The sequence below is a fragment of the Carya illinoinensis genome, chromosome 7 (genome assembly GCF_018687715.1).
Source record: "Carya illinoinensis cultivar Pawnee chromosome 7, C.illinoinensisPawnee_v1, whole genome shotgun sequence".
In the NCBI taxonomy this organism is placed as follows: Eukaryota; Viridiplantae; Streptophyta; class Magnoliopsida; order Fagales; family Juglandaceae; genus Carya; species Carya illinoinensis.
Window position 1 is genome coordinate 17,078,354 of NC_056758.1, and position 20,060 is coordinate 17,098,413.

The window sequence follows — 20,060 nt, forward strand, 5'->3', positions numbered from 1 at the left end:
GACGTACGTGCATATTACCAGCTTTCGTGCTCCGTACGTGCCTTCTTCTAATATTCAAGATGTCTACCTACTAATTGCTAAATCTCTCTCTCTCTCTCTAAGTATAGCCATTTTATGGTGAAATTCTGGAAATGGAAAACTTAACCACGCTTACAAAGTTATACGTACCTTGTCCACAACATGTATAAGCTTTAAAGTTATGTTTAATTAGTATTGATTGGCCAATGTATTATTCACTAACTAGCGTTAATTAGCGAGCGAACCGCCAATATAATTTACTTCTAAATACACTACAAGAAATCAGGTCATTTGCAGCGCTTAAAATCGTTGCGAAAAACCATCTAAAATGCTGCATATACCCATTTCCAGAGCTTTTATATTCCTTGCACAATCACCACTATAATCGCGTCTTTTAAATTCCTTCCTTGCACAATGTGGCAGCTTCTTACTGCATGGGAGTTTTAAGTGATCTGACTCATTAATTTAATATTTACTGTTTTTTTTTTCCTGGCAATACTAACCCATTCATTAGGATAATAACTTTGTTTCTGAGTTTGAGTCCTCACAAGCATGTGATATCAATTCAAATTAACAGGCACGAAAAGAGATTAGATCAGGGGAAGAGAGAGAGAGAGAGAGAGAGAGAATCTTGGTAATAGGTAAATACCGTAAGTTACATGCCAAATAGAGAGTATATCACAAGAAGATATAAAACAACACTGACTCCAAGAAATCAAAAAATATATATATTCGTAAATTCCACTCTTAATCTACATCCAGACAATAAATTATTAATCTGAAACAAAATAAAAAATTAAAAGGAAACTCCTCATGGACAGCATGGTTCTTAATAGAATAAAAATATTCCTTTATTTTGGTTGTTTCTAGGTATTCATTGCAATATATATGGTGGATATGTTGCTGTATGTAAGTGTACTAGATGTGCAGTTTGATCTTAGAAATCGAGGCTCCAGTCTTAGTTTTGTGATTTATCATGTGGCCATGGACCATATCCATAATTCATGTAAAGTGTTGCTTGGGTTTTATATGAAATGTTTGGATTCAAGGAATTTTAAAACATAAGGAATAATTTCATATCAATATGTACTTAATTATGATCGATTTTATACCCAACGAATTTTACTAGCTACACATGAATTAAATTAAACACCATATTGCTTATATTCCAACAAAGTTCATAAAGAAGAGAGATTATAACATACGGTTAGTTAATATATGTAGGTGCATAAAGAAGAGAGATTATATATTGCTAATTGAGACAAAAAGTGCTATGCTAGGGGAATTGAGGAGACAAGGCAACAAAGCTCTAAAATAATTTAGAAAGGATGGTCCAGGGAAAATTCTTCTGCAAATTACTGCTTGATATTAAGTCTAATGTTCCCTTAGCATAAGGCCCTAGTGATATAGGTTGTCTAAGCTGACAAATATAATGCATGATATTGGATGGATGCAATGTTAAGTAGTCATGTAGCATATTGGTGCATTTCAACAGTACATAAGTTACCTTGGGCCAGAGTTGGAATACTAGCAAAACTTGTGGGAGATGAGAAAATGTTAGATGAAAATGTTTTCAAGTTTTCAATGGTCTAAATCTCCATGGCATGTTGTGCTCATTTTCTTGTAGTGCATATAGCATAAAACAATGAGAGTTACTAGTAATGATAGCCTTATCTATCAATAGCATGCGTACACTTGGTATAGGTTGGCATGTACACATCCCATACAATTACTTAAATTAATGAGCCTTGCACAGAAACAGTCATGTGTAATATAAACGAAATTAAAAACTAAAGATGAATCTAAACTAAAGATAAAGGCTAAAACCAAGTGCATAATAATTGCACATAGGCTTGATGAAATCATGCCATGGAGGTGTTAATAAATACTAATTTTCCTGAGGAGCAACCTCAGTATTAGAGTTCAGTTGGTGCTTCTAATGTCACCTCTTGAGGTTGAGCTCGGGGGATGAGATAAAAGAAGAGAAAATAAAAAATAAGAGGCTGAAATGTTAACAGTACTAAATATACAATCTATTGATATATATATATATAATTTCCTCTACTGCAAAATGAAATTATTTTCTGTCATTGCAGTCTATTTGGGATCAATTAGCTATATATTGAACATGTTTAATCATGAGCATATGAGGGGATTAAATGGTGGAATCTTGTGTAACAAAGTTAATATCTTATAGTAGGTCCCCAGTCTGAAAAAATTGATCGTCATGTAAAAGCAAAGTAACCATACGGTGTGTTCCCAAGTCATTCTAAACTTACTATTTGGTATGATATCCTTGTTTTTCAAAAACTGAAAAATAAAGTACTAAATTACTGCAGGAGACAACTTTATAGAAATGAAATATAGACTAACTACGAAATTATGTAGCTTAACTATTGCATAACCAACACATGACCCCATATAATCATATACACAAGACAACCTATAGAATATAAAGTTCTTAAAAAAAAATATTTCATGGACCCATCAAGTTGGCCACTAGCCTGAAAGGAGCAATACAACCCCTTTTGAGGTAAAAATTAAGAGGAATTAGTAGAAAGGAAAGAGAGGAGCTATAATTAATGTTCCTCTCAGATCTAGCTACTTAGAGCTGGTTTTGGTCTGAGATTTTAAGGTCATTTGGTATTCCTAATGTCACATATTGAGGTTGAGTTAAAGAGATAAGATAAATGCGAACTAAGGGGCTAGAACAAAATCGTTGTCAAAGCTAAAGTCATGTCAGACTTTCTGCACTAGCTTGACAAGCTAATAAGTTAGCTGTATACTTGTTTCAAACCCCCCCCCCCCCCCTCCTTCAACTATAATCCCAACTATACGAAATTATGTAGCTTAACTATTGCATAACCAACACATGACCCCATATAATCATATACACAAGACAACCTATAGAATATAAAGTTCTTAAAAAAAAATATTTCATGGACCCATCAAGTTGGCCACTAGCCTGAAAGGAGCAATACAACCCCTTTTGAGGTAAAAATTAAGAGGAATTAGTAGAAAGGAAAGAGAGGAGCTATAATTAATGTTCCTCTCAGATCTAGCTACTTAGAGCTGGTTTTGGTCTGAGATTTTAAGGTCATTTGGTATTCCTAATGTCACATATTGAGGTTGAGTTAAAGAGATAAGATAAATGCGAACTAAGGGGCTAGAACAAAATCGTTGTCAAAGCTAAAGTCATGTCAGACTTTCTGCACTAGCTTGACAAGCCAATAAGTTAGCTGTATACTTGTTTCAAACCCCCCCCCCCCCCCCCCCTCCTTCAACTATAATCCCAACTACACAAGCAATGAACTAGTGTTTAGAAAAATTAGGAATAAGCATGATTTGTGGGTAGACATAGAACAAACCGAGGAAGAGATAGTTCTTAATAAACCAAGGATTTCTATTGAAATCCTTAGTTGATTACTTAGTTATTAGCTTGAGTAGAAGGTTTGGAAATTCATACTGATATCTTAAAGTTTAACACATAAATGGAGGCCTAAACATATTTGAAAAGTGATTCAAATAGAGCATACTAATATTGTTAAAACTATAGCAGAATAATTATTTTAGAAACTGTCGGCATGGAACAAAATAGGGCAGAAAATCATCTCATAATCTCAAGCAGACTCTAGCACGAATTTTGCATGTTTCTACCTTCCCTCCACATAGTTACACACCCAACTAAACAAGTATTAGGGGGAAAATGTAGGATAGATGAAGTTGAAAGAAACCATGACAGAATCTGTTGCAGAAAATTTCAGAACTTGGAAGTGTGTTTGCTGCTATCTTTTTAGGTGCTAAACGTGAGGTACGAGAGGGAAAAAGGATGGAGTTTTAAATATAAACTGAACTTAGTCAAGTTACAAATGAAATTTAAGCCAAAGCTCCAGCCTTGCAAATACAATTAAAAAGGAAAAAAAGAAGAAGAACATGTGTAGTAATTAAAGAAGAACATTATTGCTGTAAAAATTGGGTGATAGAGCAATTCACAAAATGGACTGACATTCATGTTAGCTGCAACATACAAAGCCATGGTACCATGGTAGCATATTACATGTCCGATGCTTAGAACCCCAAATAGCATATTGGATTCAGCTAAAGTGGACATAACAAATGTTAGCTGACATCCAAATGGCCACACACAAATCACTGTAAGAAAATAGTTTAAGCTTCTCTTTCACCATAAGTGTTACTCAGGAATTACTCTAGAAAGAAAAGTTTGAAACACATAAACTAGGAGCTGCTGCTCTCTTTAGAGTGCATAGATGATGATTAGGCTTAAAATCTCTTATTTTTGTAACATAAGAACCAAGCCACTGTAGCTTGGATTCAGCTACAGTGGCTTGGAAATTTAAGTGACCTAGAAAATCCTAGCATGTAGTTTACAACTTGCAACTAGAACATATCACCAATAAATAACAGCAAATAATAACACAACCATATATTTGTAACTAAAACAGTCTCTCTTCCTGCAGTAAAACCATCATGTAAAATCCCCCTTTATCCCGCTTTTAAGTTGTGCTTACCACAAAAGCAAAACAACTAGAACATAGCATCAATAAATAGCAGCAATTAATACTTTTGGCTTTAGGTAGTTGATCGGAAGACAGAGGCTCATGGAAGAGTTAATTGATTTTTCAAGATTTTTTTGGGAGATATGGGAGAGGGAACAATGTGAGTAAAGCCATATTTATATGATGTCTGCAAACACACAAAAAATTGGTAATGTTGATATACACACAGAGTTTACTTAACAGAAAACAAACAAGAAACCATCAGAAAAAACCTATTACAAATCAAACTTTGAATTACAACATAGAGCATACCACCAAACTTCACCAAGGGATAGGGAAACAAATAACTGGAAAGTCAGCTAGTTCGGTTTTCAATATGCACAAGATGCATGCCAACTCCTGTAACTTTAATGGAGTACTAATAATTACATTTATTGATTAGGTACTTAGAAACAAACCAAAATATATTCTAACTCAAGAAATTAAGCTCTAACAGATCAAGTGCATGCTTATTGCTCTAAATTGAGGAGGTCTTCAATTTAGATCAAAAAGCATAATTTGGACAACCCTCCCAAAAGCTTTTAATAAACCAGAATTTGCAAAAGTAACCCCTTCACAAATTCAAATCATAAAAGTTTGCTTGTTTTTTGAAGAGATTAGAGATGATTTTTGTTCACCCCAGCTACCCTATAATTAAAATGATTAAACAGATAATGAGTTTATACAAGAATTAGTTTATGCACCAGAGAAGTTGTAATGTTAATTTATTCAGACTAAATCTATAGCACACTGAATGTCAATATGAAAAGAGGCTAGGCCATAGCAAAAACGTGCATTGATATACTTAAACTATGTGTGCTGTCTTTGCAACAATAAGTGGTTTAAGTTTTTCCATAATGGAGGTGTGATAATCAAAGGTTCTAGGCTTTATGAGGCTGGGCAATAATTTTGAATGTTACACTCTAACCTGAATAGTTTTTGGTGTAATTAATTAGGAAAGCCATAATCAGGCTTGTATGGTAAAAGTGCATATAATACCATGCACTTCATCTTCCTATATTGATTGAAAGAGATGCCCATAGTGGGGGTAGAAGGATACATGTTATTCTAGTTTAAAACATCAATCAAACTCTTTAGCTAATAAATATTTGTAAGTATTTAGAGCAGCCTAACACCCAGACCACAATATCGATGCTCCTATCTTATTTATAGAGTATGGCAGTTTGATCTTCTTGGCATGAAGTTGGTGCTTTCTACGATTCATTAATTACAGCATTTATTTGCTTGGCCCTTGTATATTTTAATAAATAAGCTGGGAAAACAGGACCAAATCCCACTAGTCATGAGATGGAGAAAGGAACATTCTGCAGCATAAATGGCACAACTTGTTAAAATGTGATTATTTTTCTTTTTAGCATTTCAGTTCAATATTTTGATGTTAAAAATATAATGTATCTATATTATGGATAATTTTCTATCATACAATACTAGGAAAATATGACGCTAGAAACCCAACCACAAATAAAAGTTGTTCCAAAAAACTAAATGGGTATTGTTGTTAAAATCCTTGCTTCTGGTTTAGAATTACAGAAGTTCTATTTGCTTAATGCTATTAATTATCTAATACACACAACCTTTCCTCCAAACACAAGAGGCAGCTACACAACCAGTATACTTCAAACACACACACATGCACATCAGTTTCACATCACGTTGCAAAAAATACAAGTGTACATCTGAAAAACGACAACGTTTGTAATGCAACCTACTCGTAAAGAGGTTTCATAAATTCACAAGAAATAGGAGATACCTGGAGCCTCGTTTGATGAAGTTGGGAAAACATAGGACTAGGCACTTCGGACTAGAAATGAAGGCATGGGATCGTCTATTCCAGCGAAGGTGGAAACGTAGTCATTCAGCTTCCCAAACGGAGACCACAACCAAATAAAATGGAAGGACGTGTGCACACTAGGGTTTATGATTGGGAGATTTCAAAATCTTCTTTGAAAAATCTGAACGAAAACAACACTGAAAATGGAACGAAATTGTTGGAAAGTGGCTAGAGGTGGAGCTCAAGCCACTCGAGAACGCAAGGGAACTAGGTTTTCGTTGGGGTGGATTGAGCTACGACGAAGCTTGATGGGAACGAAAGGGAAGTGAAGCAGAACTATTGCAAATCGGCCAGAGTGAGCAAACGTGAGGGAAAAAAACTTGGGGGGAAATATAAAAGTGAAATAAGGTGTTTGGCGCGGCCACAAGTTGTAGTGGCGAACAATACAGCGCTACAAAATCATTTTCCTAACTCGAACAGAAAAAATCGTTGCAATAACACTAAAAAGCGCTGCAATATTCGGTAATGAAGAGGTTTTTTTTTTTTTTTTGCAACAATAATTTTCATTGTAATATGCAAAAAATCGCTACAAATAGTAATAAAAGAAAATTACTATTTTAAAAGTATGCAGCGTCCTGTCCTCAAATTGCTGCTTTTAATATGCTATTGCAGCGATTTTATTTTCAACAAAAACAAAATCTCTGGAAAAGGCCTGATTTCTTGTAGTGATAGTAAATGGTAACTGTTTCACAGGTTCTATCCCATCCACTCTGTTCAAGTGCAAACATCTGCAAAGTTTGGATTTAAGTAGTAATAATTTCAAAGGAAGTGTACCCCTGGAAGTTGGAAACTTAACAATGCTTTTAGATTTAGACCTTTCCAACAACAACTTCAATGGTACACATGCATGCTTAGTCTTTTAGTGAATGATTATATTTTTTATTCTCCAGTTTTTGTTTCTAAATACTAATTCTTTCACAGGTACTATCCCATCGTCTTTGTTCAAGTGCAAATGGCTCCAAACTTTATATTTGTTTGTTAATAACTTCACAGGAAGTCTATCCCCGGAAATTGGGAATTTCACCATGCTTAGAGTGTAAAGCATTTCCTACAACAAATTTCAAGGTTTGCTAATTAGTCTTGTTCAAGTCAATTAATTGGATAATAGTATAACACCATGCATGCATTAATTTAGTAACATATTCTATGATTGTATATGATTTGGTACCTCTTAATTGAAAGCACAAATACTTTCTAGCTAGCTCCGGGTAGGTTGGTACTATATATGTGTCATGCCTAGGTAGAGAATCCACCTCCGGTTGCCCGGCCCCTCCTACCAATTTTATTAAAATTATAAAATTAAAAAATTAAAAAAAAGTAACTCAACCAAATCAAAGGTGGCTTAACTGATAAATTTTGCCAACATAATCAATAAATGAATCACCTCCATGCGTCTTGGTTGTTTTCTTTACAGTTAACTTACATGAACGTGTCACTCATTATAATTAGTTCCCTTCATTGTTTTTAATTAGAAGTACATTTAATCATTTATATTGTGAGAGGTGCAATACCAAGTGAAATAAGTTATCTACAGAAGCTAAAATTCATGAATATTGGAAACAATGGTTTTGCTGGCTCAATCCCATTCAAAATCTTCAACATTTCAACATTACAGTCTATGGGAATGGTTTTAAATAACCTCACAGGGCATCTTCCATCAAATGTTGGTCTCTTCCTTCCAAATCTTCATACACTTACTCTTGGGGGAAATGAATTGAGTGGAACTGTTACTAATTCTATCTCCAATGCTTCACAGCTCATTGTGCTAGGCTTGAGTCAGAACTCATTCTTAGGATTAATTCCAAAAACACTAGGTAATTTAAGGTTGCTCCAGACACTCAACCTAGAAAACAATAATTTGGTCGTTGAATCTCTAGAACTTGAGAGCTTTTTCTCTGATTTGTCAAACTGTATATATCTTAGAACTTTAGCTTTATCAAAAAATCAACTTAATGGGATCCTCCCAAGTTCTATTGGAAACCTCTCAATCTTTCTTCAAGACTTATTGCTATATGATTGCAATATTAAAGGAGACATTCCCATTGAGATTGGCAATTTAAGCCAACTGATTTTTTTTATCCTATCCAACAATTATTTGCTTGGAACTATTCCAACTGCAATAGGAAAGTTGATGAAACTCCAAGTTTTGGGCATTGGAAATAACAGATTAAAAGGTCACATCCCACCTAGTTTATGTCATTTGGGGAGCTTGGGTGCATTGAGTTTAGTTGATAAATGATCTAACTTCCCTAAGAAGTGTCTTCTTAGGTTTCAATCAATTAACATCTACATTTCCATTGAGTTTGTGGAGCCTTACAGATCTTTTGGAGGTAGACGTATCATCAAATTCTTTAAGTGGCCCCATTGCAATGCAGATCAGAAATATGAAGGTCCTAACAACATTGAATTTGTCGAGAAATCATCTATCTGGTGAGATCACAAAAACCATTGGTGGGCTCAAAAGTCTTGTTTATCTCTCATTGGCATTCAATCAACTAGAAGGCTCAATTCCTACAATTTTTGGTGAGTTGGTAAGCTTGAAGATCTTAGATCTCTCTAATAACAACTTATCTGGAGAGATTCCCGTCTCATTAGAAGCATTCTTATACCTCAAAAACATAAATGTCTTCTTCAATAAACTAAGTGGAGAAATTCCTACAAGAGGACCGTTTGTACACTTCTCAGCTGCATCATTTATGTCAAACAATGCACTTTGTGGTGTGGCTCGACTGCAAGTCCCCCCATGCCAAAGTGGTGCTCCTAGAACAAAAAAGGCCAAAAGAGCTAGTGGTATACTAAAATATCTTCTACCAATAATGGGGTCAATGATAGTAATATTGTGCCTTGTATTTGCCTTGAAAAAATGCAAGAAGCGTAACTCCAAATTGCCTACTGACGAGGACACATCACCTTTGGCCACATGGAGAAGAATTTCGCATCAAGAAGTTCTACAAGCAACAGAAGGGTTTAGTGCAAACAACTTACTTGGAGAAGGTAGTTTTGGGTCAGTTTACAAAGGACTACTCTTGGATGGTAAGATTGTTGCAATAAAAGTTCTAAAGTTGCACGTAGAAGGAGCATTCAACAGTTTTAACATAGAATGTGAGGTATTAAGCAATACTCATCACCGAAATCTTGTCAAAATAGTTAGTGTTTGCAGTAAAAATGACTTCAAAGCTATTGTACTGGAGTACATGTGTGACGCCCCCAAATCCCCACGCACGAACACGGGAAAATCGAGACGTCCGGATGATGACATCACGGGTCATCATCCTATCGACGTGTGCCAAGTGTGTGTATAAGCAACGAATGTGCACGAGAAATATGCAGCAAAAAGCAAGTCAATAACTAAGTACCAGAATTTTTCTTGTTTAATACAAAACTATTCAAAACATACATAAATAAATATTACAAGACGCAAATATAATTTTAAATCAAACACAAAACATAACATCAGCATCCCGGCGTAGCCGCATCCTCGGGCTCAGCCTCCTCCTCCTCATCCTCGATCTCTGCACCAAAATCTACGGTACCAAAAATGGTGCCGCAGTAAGTAAACTCCAAACACTACTAGATAAAAACATATAAAACTCAAACAATATGCATGAAATAAAAACCAATGCACATGCGCCATAAAACATAATTTTTCCACGCACGCCAAAAACCTATTTGGCCCACAAAAACATATCCTTAAAACCAAGCCTCACCATTATCCCAGATAATGGCCAAAACCACCATTTTCCCAGAAATGGATCAAAAGCCTTGAAAACCAAACATCGTCATTTTCCCAGAAAATGGCCCACATCCGAAAACCATAAAAACAATCCGGTTATGCATGCACCATGATCTCCCCTAGGGATCACCCGCACACCCTGGCTCTATGCCACACCGCAGGTAACAACTACGCATGTGACACCTAAATGAGCGATGCCCAGACTCGCGCCCCTCGCGTACCTGGCCAGGCCATCCTTTAGTCCCCACCACTCTAGGGACCACGAAGTCGTCACGACAGCGTTACCGTATCGTGCGATCCAGTCGTCGCCCTGCGACAACCCAGGGGATGTCACTCAGTATTATCCAGTCCCGATTGATCAGAGGAGCTCCACCGAGATAATAACCCATCCCGGCTTGGGCTCGTGGGACACACGCACCCAAAAACCATTTACGCCAATAAAACGGGATTTTCTCGATTAAAACAAAATGCACATAAAAACAATATGCAACTCATGTCTCATGGCTCAAATAAACAAGAAAACACAAACAAGCAAAACCAAGCACTCCGTCCTCGATCCATCCGACCCCCGAACTCCTCGGACTCAGTCCGGAATCAGCCAACCAACAATAATTAATTATTGAAAGAGCAAAATATATTTAAATCTAAAAGTAGGGTTTGAAAAATAGTTACAGCGCTATATGGTATTTTTAAAAAACACGCGGCGTTGTAAACGGCGAAAGGAAAGCAACGTAATAGTGAAAATTCACTGTGGCCGTGGGTTGTAAAATACCCACTTTCGAACGGGGACAAACCAAGGCTCGGGATTGATAGGGAAGGGTCTAAGGATGTTTATGAAGCTAATGGAAGTGAAGTTTGGCCATGGGTGGCGGCGGAAACGGCGGAGGAAGGTCAGATTTTCCAAAATGGAAAGCTAGCTCGTGGGAGCTGTTCTGGTGACTATTAGAGGCCGGAAATGGGTGGGTTAGGATGGCAAGGAGCCAGTGATGAAGTGGTGAAGAGATGGTGGCCGGAGGTGGAGCGACGGCGGTGGATCGGAGCAAAATCCGTGAGGCTTGTTGGGCTTTTTCCGGCCAAACGGCGGCTCTGTTGGCGGTGAAAATTGGTGGGGTGGTTCAACGGAGGGAGGGAAAGATTTTGGTAGAGGTGGTGTGCCGCACGGTGGCCGGTGGCGGTGGGTCTGGGCTGATGATGGTTCCGGCGTGGGAGAGTAGAGAGAGAGAGAGAGACGAACGGGGGGGGGGGTTACGTGCGGGAAGGGGAGGGGAATAGGAAGGGAAAAAGAAAAAAGAAAAAAAGAAAGAAAAGACAAAAAGAGAAAAAGGAAAAAGGGAAAAGAAAAGATGTAGGAAAGAAATGAGGTCCAATCCTCACTCTGGAAAGCAAAACAAATCCGCCGAAAACGAGATTAAAAAATCGTAAAATGACTAATTAAATAAAACGCAACATCAAATAAATAAAAACCAATTAAAATACATTAATTTAAAATAAATAAACTAATATATTAATTAAATTAAAAATAACCTTTCAGTGAAAATACACGTAAAAGCGGGTCATCACTCCTCCCCCCTTAAAAACAAATTTCGTCCTCGAAATTTGCAAGATCAACCGCCAACTTAAAACAAGCTACATAAAATCACATAGACCAACTGTGACTAAGATTAAGAAACGTACCGGCTTTACTCAAACAAGTATGGGTATTGTTCCCTCATGTCCGCCACTCGCTCCCAAGAGAAGTCTTGAGCTAACGGATCTCCCCATGCCACCTTAACCAAAGGTATCTTCTTGGACCTCAACTGTTGCTCCTTCCAATCCATGATCTGCGACGGAACAACTTCATAAGTGAGATCCAATTGCAACTGAATACTCTCTAGGTCGACAAAGCGTGGCTCTTGTTGTCCAAATCTCTTCTTCAAGGACGATACGTGGAAGACATCATGAATATCCCCAAAATACTCTGGCAAAGCAACTCTATAGGCAACGGACCCTACCTTCTCCAGAATCTGAAAAGGGCCGACATACCTCGGATCCAGTTTCCTCTTCTTACCAAAACGCTTAACACCCCTCATGGGAGAGACTTTGAGATAAACCCAATCACCTTCTTCAAAGATAACTCTCTCCTCCTGGTATTAGCGTAGCTTTTCTAGCGACTCTGAGCTGCCGTCATTTTATCCTTGATGATCCGAACTTGGCTTTGCATCTCTAGAATTATTTCGGGTCCAATTATCCTACTCTCCCCGACTTCATCCCAACACAAGGGCGATCTGCACTTCCTCCCGTAAAGAGCTTCATAGGTCGTCATCTGAATGGCGCATGGAAGCTGTTATTATATGCAAACTCTATGAGCGGCAAATGGTTTTCCCAACTCCCTTGAAATTCCATGACACGCGCTCGCAACATGTCTTCGAGGGTCTGAATGGTGCGCTCCGATTGGCCGTCTGTCTGTGGGTGGTAAGCAGTACTGAATTTCAACTTAGCACCCAAAGCTGCCTGCAAACTCTTCCAGAACTGCGACTTGAACCTTGGGTCTCGATCCGACACTATACTCTTCGGTATGTCGTGCAGCCGCACTATCTCCTTGACATACAAGCAGGTCAACTTACCCAAGGAATCTGTGTTATTAATAGGCAAGAAATGAGCACTTTTCGTTAACCGGTCAACAATCACCCAAATAGAATTTTTCCCACTAGGCGTCCTTGGCAAACCCACTGCAAAGTCCATCGCGATGTCATCCCATTTCCACTCAGGAATAGGGAGGGGTTGGAGCATACCAACGGGTCTTTGATGCTCGGCCTTCACTTGACGGCATGTGTGGCATTTCTCAACATATAAGGCAATATCCCTCTTCATGCCATCCCACCAATAATTTTTCTTCAAGTCCCGATACATCTTTGTACTGCCGGGATGAACTAAATAAGGGGCCACATGAGCTTCTGCCATGATCCGCTCCTTGAATTCTGAATCTTTGGGGACCACTCTGCGATCTCGGAACCGAAGTATTCCATCTTTATCCATACTATAGTGCAGCGGCCCTCGAGATCTTCTGACTCTTTTTCTTATATTCAGCAGCTTTGGATCCTTCCTTTGAAGAGTCTTCAATTCCTCAAAATCAGTTACCCGAACATCAAGAACTGAAGATAGAATCTCTTCTTGCTGTGAACTTTCAATAAGGAGCCTCCTCATCCCACAAAGCAAAGAATCCAATTCCGACAGCTTGACTTCATCTTCCAAGTGCGATTTTCGGCTCAAAGCATCAGCAACTATATTAGCCTTCCCCAGATGATACTTGATCTCACACTGGTAGTCACTGATTAGCTCTAGCCATCGCCTCTGCCTCATATTCAGATTTTTCTGGGAAAACAAGTGCTTCAGGCTCTTGTGATCGGTGTATACTTCACATGCTTCCCCATACAAAAAGTGCCGCCAGATCTTGAGAGCAAAAACAATCGCAGCCAATTCCAAATCATGCGTCAGATAATTCTTCTCATAGTCCTTTAGCTGACGAGATGCATAGGCAACAACCCGTCCTTCCTGCATAAGGACACAACCCAAACCAAACTTAGACGCATCACTGAAGACTACGAATGGCTTATGCGGTTCTGGAAGCGCTAAAACTGGTGCCGTCATCAACCTGTTCTTCAATTCTTGGAAGCTTCTCTCACACTTATCTGACCAAACAAATTCTGCATTCTTCCAAGTCAAAGCTGTGAGAGGTCCGGATAGGCGAGCAAATCCCTCCACAAATCTTCGGTAATATCCGGCAGGCCCCAAGAAACTCCGGATCTCGCGCACTGTAGTCGGACGCGGCCATGATAAAATGGCTTCCACCTTAGTAGGATCAACAGCCACTCTGTCTCGGGAAATCAAATGCCCAAGAAATCTGACTTCCTCCAGCCAGAATTCACACTTGCTAAGCTTGGCATATAACTGGTGTTCTCTCAATTTCCCAAGTACCAGACGAAGATGATACACATGCTCTTCAACATCTCGGGAATAAATCAGAATATCATCAATGAATACTACCACAAAGGAATCCAGATAAGGTCGAAATATTCGATTCATTAAATCCATAAAAGCAGCAGGGGCATTAGCTAGCCCAAACGGCATCACCTTAAATTCATAATACCCATATCTCGACCTAAAAGTAGTTTTAGGCACATCCTTGTCTCTAATCCTCAACTGGTAGTATCCCGACCTCAAATCAATCTTCGAGAACACAGCTGCTCCTTTAATATGATCAAATAAATCATCTATCCGCGGAAGAGGATATTTATTTTTGATGGTCACCTTATTTAATTCCCGATAATCAATGCACATACGGAGGGTTCCATCTTTCTTTTTAACAAACAAAACTGGCGCACCCCACGGCGACGTACTAGGTTGAATAAATCCCTTATCTACCAACTCTTGTAATTGAGTCTTCAACTCTTTTAATTCAGCCGGTGCCATGCGATAAGGAGCTTTATGTACCGGAGCTGCTCCAGGTTCCAAGTCTATAACAAACTCCATTTCCCGAACAGGGGGTACTCCGGGCAAGTCATCCACAAACACATCGGGAAATTCTTCCACAACTGGAATGTCTGCCAAAGACTTCTTCTCAGACGGCGTAGACACCATCTGAACTAAGAATGCATCCGTTCCCCATGCAATCTCTCTTCTTGCTTGAATTGCCGATATAATTACCGGCTTTTCTTTTAACTTACTCCCCGTAAATTCCAGACAATCACCATCTGGAATCTGAAAGGTAATTACCCGACCTTTGCAATTAATACTCGCAGAATATCGGTATAGCCAATCCATCCCGAGGATGATATCAAAACCCAACAGCTTAAACACCACCAAATCAGCATCCAAGAACCTTTCATCAAAATTTAACGGGCATCCCAACGCAACCTTGGAGCACCACACCATTTCACCATCGGGTAAAGCCACTACCAATGACTTTGGCAAAGGTTCCGTGATCAAATTACACATCTGTGCAAATGTGGAAGATACAAATGACTGTGAAGCACCGGAATCAAACAAAGTGCAAGCATAAAACTCATACAAACGAACTCTCCCTGAACCAAACACATTAACCCATGAAATCCAAAAACAAAGGAGAATGCAAATACACCAAAAATTAAATCCAACATAAAATTGAATTAATCCATACCTGTAATTACTCCAACATCATGGGTCGCAGGTGCCTCATCATCCACATCTCCGGGTGTGACAGCATAAACCCTGGCTTGCACTGCTTGCCTTGGATTTGTTCTTCCACCGCGTCTACCTCCACGGCTTCCTTGAATTGGTCTTGGACACTCTCGAGCAAAGTGACCCGGCTGGCCACAATTATAACATCGAGCCCCACCAGAAGGGCACTCACCCACATGAGCTCTATTACAAACTCCGCAAACAGGCACACGTCCTCCCATGCAAACACCTGAGGATGCTTGCGGTCGAGTTCCGGTCCGCTGAACAAATTTCTGAGGCGAACCCGAGCTGCTTCCTTTACCAGAAAAACTCCACCTCTTATGCCTTGGAGGGGAGCCCATACTCAGATTATTCTCTCACTCCACAAGGGTGGCCACATCCACTAAGTCCTGAAAAGTGGATATCCGGTGGCTGACCACCATACGGCGTATATCAAGGCGTAGTCCCTCCTGGAAACGCTCAGCTCGCATCTCCTCTGTGGCGATAAGGTGGGGAGCAAATTGCCCAAGTTCTATAAACCTTCGGGCGTACTGTTCCACTGTCGTGCTCCCTTGAACCAAATTTGAGAACTCTCTTGCCTTTTGCTTCCTTACCGATGCGGGAAAGAAGCAGTCGTTAAATTCTTTCTTGAAGCGCTGCCAGGTTACAGCAGCGAATGATCCCAACTCTGCTTCTAGCATCACCCTCTTGGTATCCCACCAATCAAAAGCGATGCCTTGCAACAGATAGCTGGCGTAGAGTACCTGTTGCGCCTCGGTGCAACCACACACCTCAAAAGTTCTTTCCAGGTCTTTGATCCACTTTCCAGATTGAAGCGAATCCTCTTCTCCAGTGAAATGTAGGGTCCTATGCGCCAGAAAGCGCTTATAGGTGCATCCGTCTTGCACCATGCTACTAGATCCTCCCGGGTAAAGCCAAGGCCCTCCCTGATATGGCCAAGGACCTCCTGGTTGCGGCCAAAGTCCTCCTTGTTGCGGACAAGGCCCTCCTTGTGGCGGCCAGAGACCCCCTTGTTGTGGCCAAGGTCCTCCTTGTTGTGGCCTAAAATTTTGCTGCATAAACTCCCTCATTTGCCGTATTGCTTGGGCAATGGAGTCATCTCTTGATGTATTGTCCCGTGGCTCCTAAGTAGATTTCCTTGGTCTCACCATTTTTCCTGCCACCACAACCTTTGGCCCCCTTTAAGAAAACAAAATCAAATAAAACCAACAACAAACAAAAACAAAACCAAAGACCAACACCATATCACAAGAAACAAAAGAAACCAGCTTGCAAAAACATAACTAAATAAATAAACAAACACAAGCAAACTAGCTCAAACAAATAAAACGAATAAAACAAATAAACAAAACAAATAACAACTTTACTTAACATAATTTTTTTTTTTTAAACACAACCTTAAAAATATTCTGGTACTATCTGCGGGACATGTGGTTTTACCCAGAGCCAAACCGCTCTGATACTACCTGGGCTGCCCCCAAAAACCCACGCACGAACACGGAGAAATCGAGACGTCTGGATGATGATATCATGGGTCATCATCCTATCGACGTATGCCAAGTGTGTGAATAAGCGACGAATGTGCACAAGAAATACGCAGCAAAAAGCAAGCCAATAACTAAGTACCAGAATTTTTCTTTTTTAATACAAAGCTATTCAAAACATACATAAATAAATATTACAAGATGCAAATATAATTTTAAATCAAATACCAAACATAACTTCAGCATCCCGGCGGAGCCGCATCCTTGGGCTCAGCCTCCTCCTCCTCATCCTCGATCTCTGCACCAAAATCTACAGGACCAAAAATGGTACCGCAGGTAAGTAAACTCCAAACACCACTAGATAAAAACATATAAAACTCAAACAATATGCATGAAATAAAAACCAATGCACATGCGCCATAAAACTTAATTTTTTCACGCACGCCAAAAACCCATTTGACCCACAAAAACATATCCTTAAAACCAAGCCTCGCCATTATCCCAGATAATGGCCAAAACCACCATTTTCCCAGAAAATGGATCAAAAGCCTCGAAAACCAAACATCGTCATTTTCCCAGAAAATGGCCCACATCCGAAAACCATAAAAACAATCCGGTTATGCATGCACCATGATCTCCCCTAGGGATCACCCACACACCCTGGCTCTGTGCCACACCGCAAGTAACGACTACGCATGTGACACCTAAACAAGCGATGCCCAGACTCGCGCCCCGCGCATACCTGGCCAGGCCAACCTCTAGTCCCCGCCACTCTAGGGACCACGGAGTCGTCACGACAGCGTTACCGTATCGTGCGATCCAGTCGTTGCCCTGCGACAACCCAGGGGATGTCACTCAGTATTATCCAGTCCCGAGTGACCAGAGGAGCTCCACCGAGATAATAACCCATCCCGGCTTGGGCTCGTGGGACACACGCACCCAAAAACTATTTACGCCAATAAAACGGGATTTTCTCGATTAAAATAAAATGCACATAAACACAATATGCAACTCACGCCTCATGGCTCAAATAAACAAGCAAACACAAACAAGTAAAACCAAGCACTCCATCCTCAATCCATCCGACCCCCGAACTCCTCGAACTCAGTCCGGAATCAGCCAACCAACAACAATTAATTATTGGTAGGGAAGGGTTGTAGGCCACGGTGGCCGGAAATGGGTGGTTTAGGACAGCAAGAGGTAGGTGATGAAGTGGTGAAGAGATGGTGGCCAGAGGTGGAAAGACGGCAGTGGAAATGCACAAAAATCGTGCGGCTTGGAGGGGCTCTCGGCAGCAAACAGCGGCTCAAATGGAGGTAAAACTTGGTGGGGAGGTTCACCGGTTGGAAGGGAAGAGAACTGGGTGGGTGGTGTAGGCCACGGTGGCCGGACGGCGGCAGTCTGGGCTGTAGAAGGCAAACAGCAACAGAGAGAGAGAGAGAGAGAGAGAGAGAGAGAGAGAGAGAGAGAGAGAGAGAGAGAGAGAGAGAGAGAACGTGCAGCGCGCGGAAAAGAAGAACGGAGAAGAAAGAAAAAAGAGAAGGAAAAAAAAAAGAAAAAGAAGGAAGAGAAAAAGAAAAAAAAAAAGAGAAAAAGAAAAGATGGGGAAAAGAAATGAGGTCCAATCCTCACCTTTGAAGTCCAAAAATTGATCCGACGAAAACAATTTTAAAAAACTATAAAACGACTAAATTAATATAAAGAAAGCTCCACAAAACAAATATTACAACTAAATAAATCCAATTAAAATACAATAATTTAAAATAAAACTAATATTTTAATTAAATTAAAATACTCCTTCAGTGAAAATATACGTAAAAATAGGATGGCACACTAAATATAATGATTGATGTGGCAACGGCACTAGAATACCTTCATCTTGGTTACTCAATACCTATTGTTCATTCTGATTTGAAGCCAAGCAATGTGCTATTAGATGAAGATATGGTCGGACATGTTGCTGATTTTGGCATCTCCAAACTCCTCGACAATGGAGCTTCTCTCATGAAAACAATGACCCTCACTACAATTGGCTATATGGCACCAGGTGAGGTGAAGTATGTTTATCATTCTAGTACTCTCACATATAGTTGTTCTCTTTAATTAGTAACTGAATGAAGACCATGAATTTTGTTTAGTAATTTTCTTTTTCGATTTTAGTACAACATAGATGAGTAGTGCTTTATATAGTTATAATTTTTACTTACACTTTTATTTACAAGACTCATTTTATTAGTTTTTTTTTCAAATTCAAATTTTGAGTTTCAAATTTTATAATTTTAGCGTATCAATAACTAACATATAGAGAAGTAAGTTTTTTATAAGTTTTTCTTTGGTACAAATAGCATTTCTCATGTAAGATATTCTCATGAGAAATTTTAATGTATGCATAGAGTATGGATCTGAAGGAATCATTTCTACAAGTGGCAATGTGTATAGCTTTGGCATTTTGATATTGGAAACTTTCACAAGAAAAAAGCCCACAAATTCATTAGCCCGCTCAGTACTTGAAGTGAGCTTGAAGTGTTTGGTACAAGATTCATTAGCCCGCTCAGTACTTGAAGCTGTTGATACCAATTTGTTAAGAAACGAAAATGATTGTGCTGCGATAGAGAATTGTTTATTATCCACTTTGGGATTGGCTTTGCATTGTTGTGCAGATTCACCTCAACAGAGAATTGGTATAGAAAATGTTTCAACTAGACTCGACAGGATCAAATCCAAGTTTCTCAAAGATATTGGTGGAAATGTGAGAAAGTGAAGTTTGTTTGCATCTCTTGATTTCATGATTACTCTCAATTGGGACACTCCTAATACTCACTTTGCCATGCTACATACGAATAATAGTTAAAAGTTTACGTAAAATGTTGTGGTCGATGATTCTTGTACGTAGTTGATTAATTATCAGTAGCATCTAATGGGTATTGAAATTAAATTCAAAGCAATGAAGCTGGCTAGCTAGCAAAAACATTAATGTTTCTATTACGTATTTAATGGTCATGAGGTTTCCTATTCTTCTACTACTCAACTTTCTCAAAGTCTCATTTAAACTTTAACCCTTAATAAATTAGTGATACCTGGTTTTTGGCATTGAAATGTAAATAGTATAAGCGTATAATTTATTTATTATAAGTTTTTTTTTATAAGTGTGATGGTTTTCAAAATTCTGTAACCCCTAATTAGCTCAATATTGTAACGGGTAACCTTTATAAAAGATAAAT

The 20,060-nt window shown here is 39.2% G+C and overlaps 1 protein-coding gene and 1 long non-coding RNA gene across 2 annotated transcripts; both read left to right on the forward strand.

Moving 5' to 3' along the window:
* The first annotated feature begins 7,100 nt into the window (after nt 1–7,100).
* Nucleotides 7,101–8,414, forward strand: LOC122316825. The gene is made up of 2 exons (XR_006244312.1): nt 7,101–7,263; nt 7,348–8,414. It is a non-coding gene; the product is annotated as an uncharacterized LOC122316825 (long non-coding RNA).
* A 396-nt stretch (nt 8,415–8,810) lies between these two features.
* Nucleotides 8,811–19,600, forward strand: LOC122316210 (probable LRR receptor-like serine/threonine-protein kinase At3g47570). The gene is made up of 3 exons (XM_043132745.1): nt 8,811–9,533; nt 18,757–18,886; nt 19,233–19,600. Exons 1-3 carry the CDS (start codon nt 8,811–8,813, stop codon nt 19,598–19,600), a joined length of 1,221 nt encoding a protein of 406 aa, XP_042988679.1.
* Nucleotides 19,601–20,060: the final 460 nt, after the last annotated feature.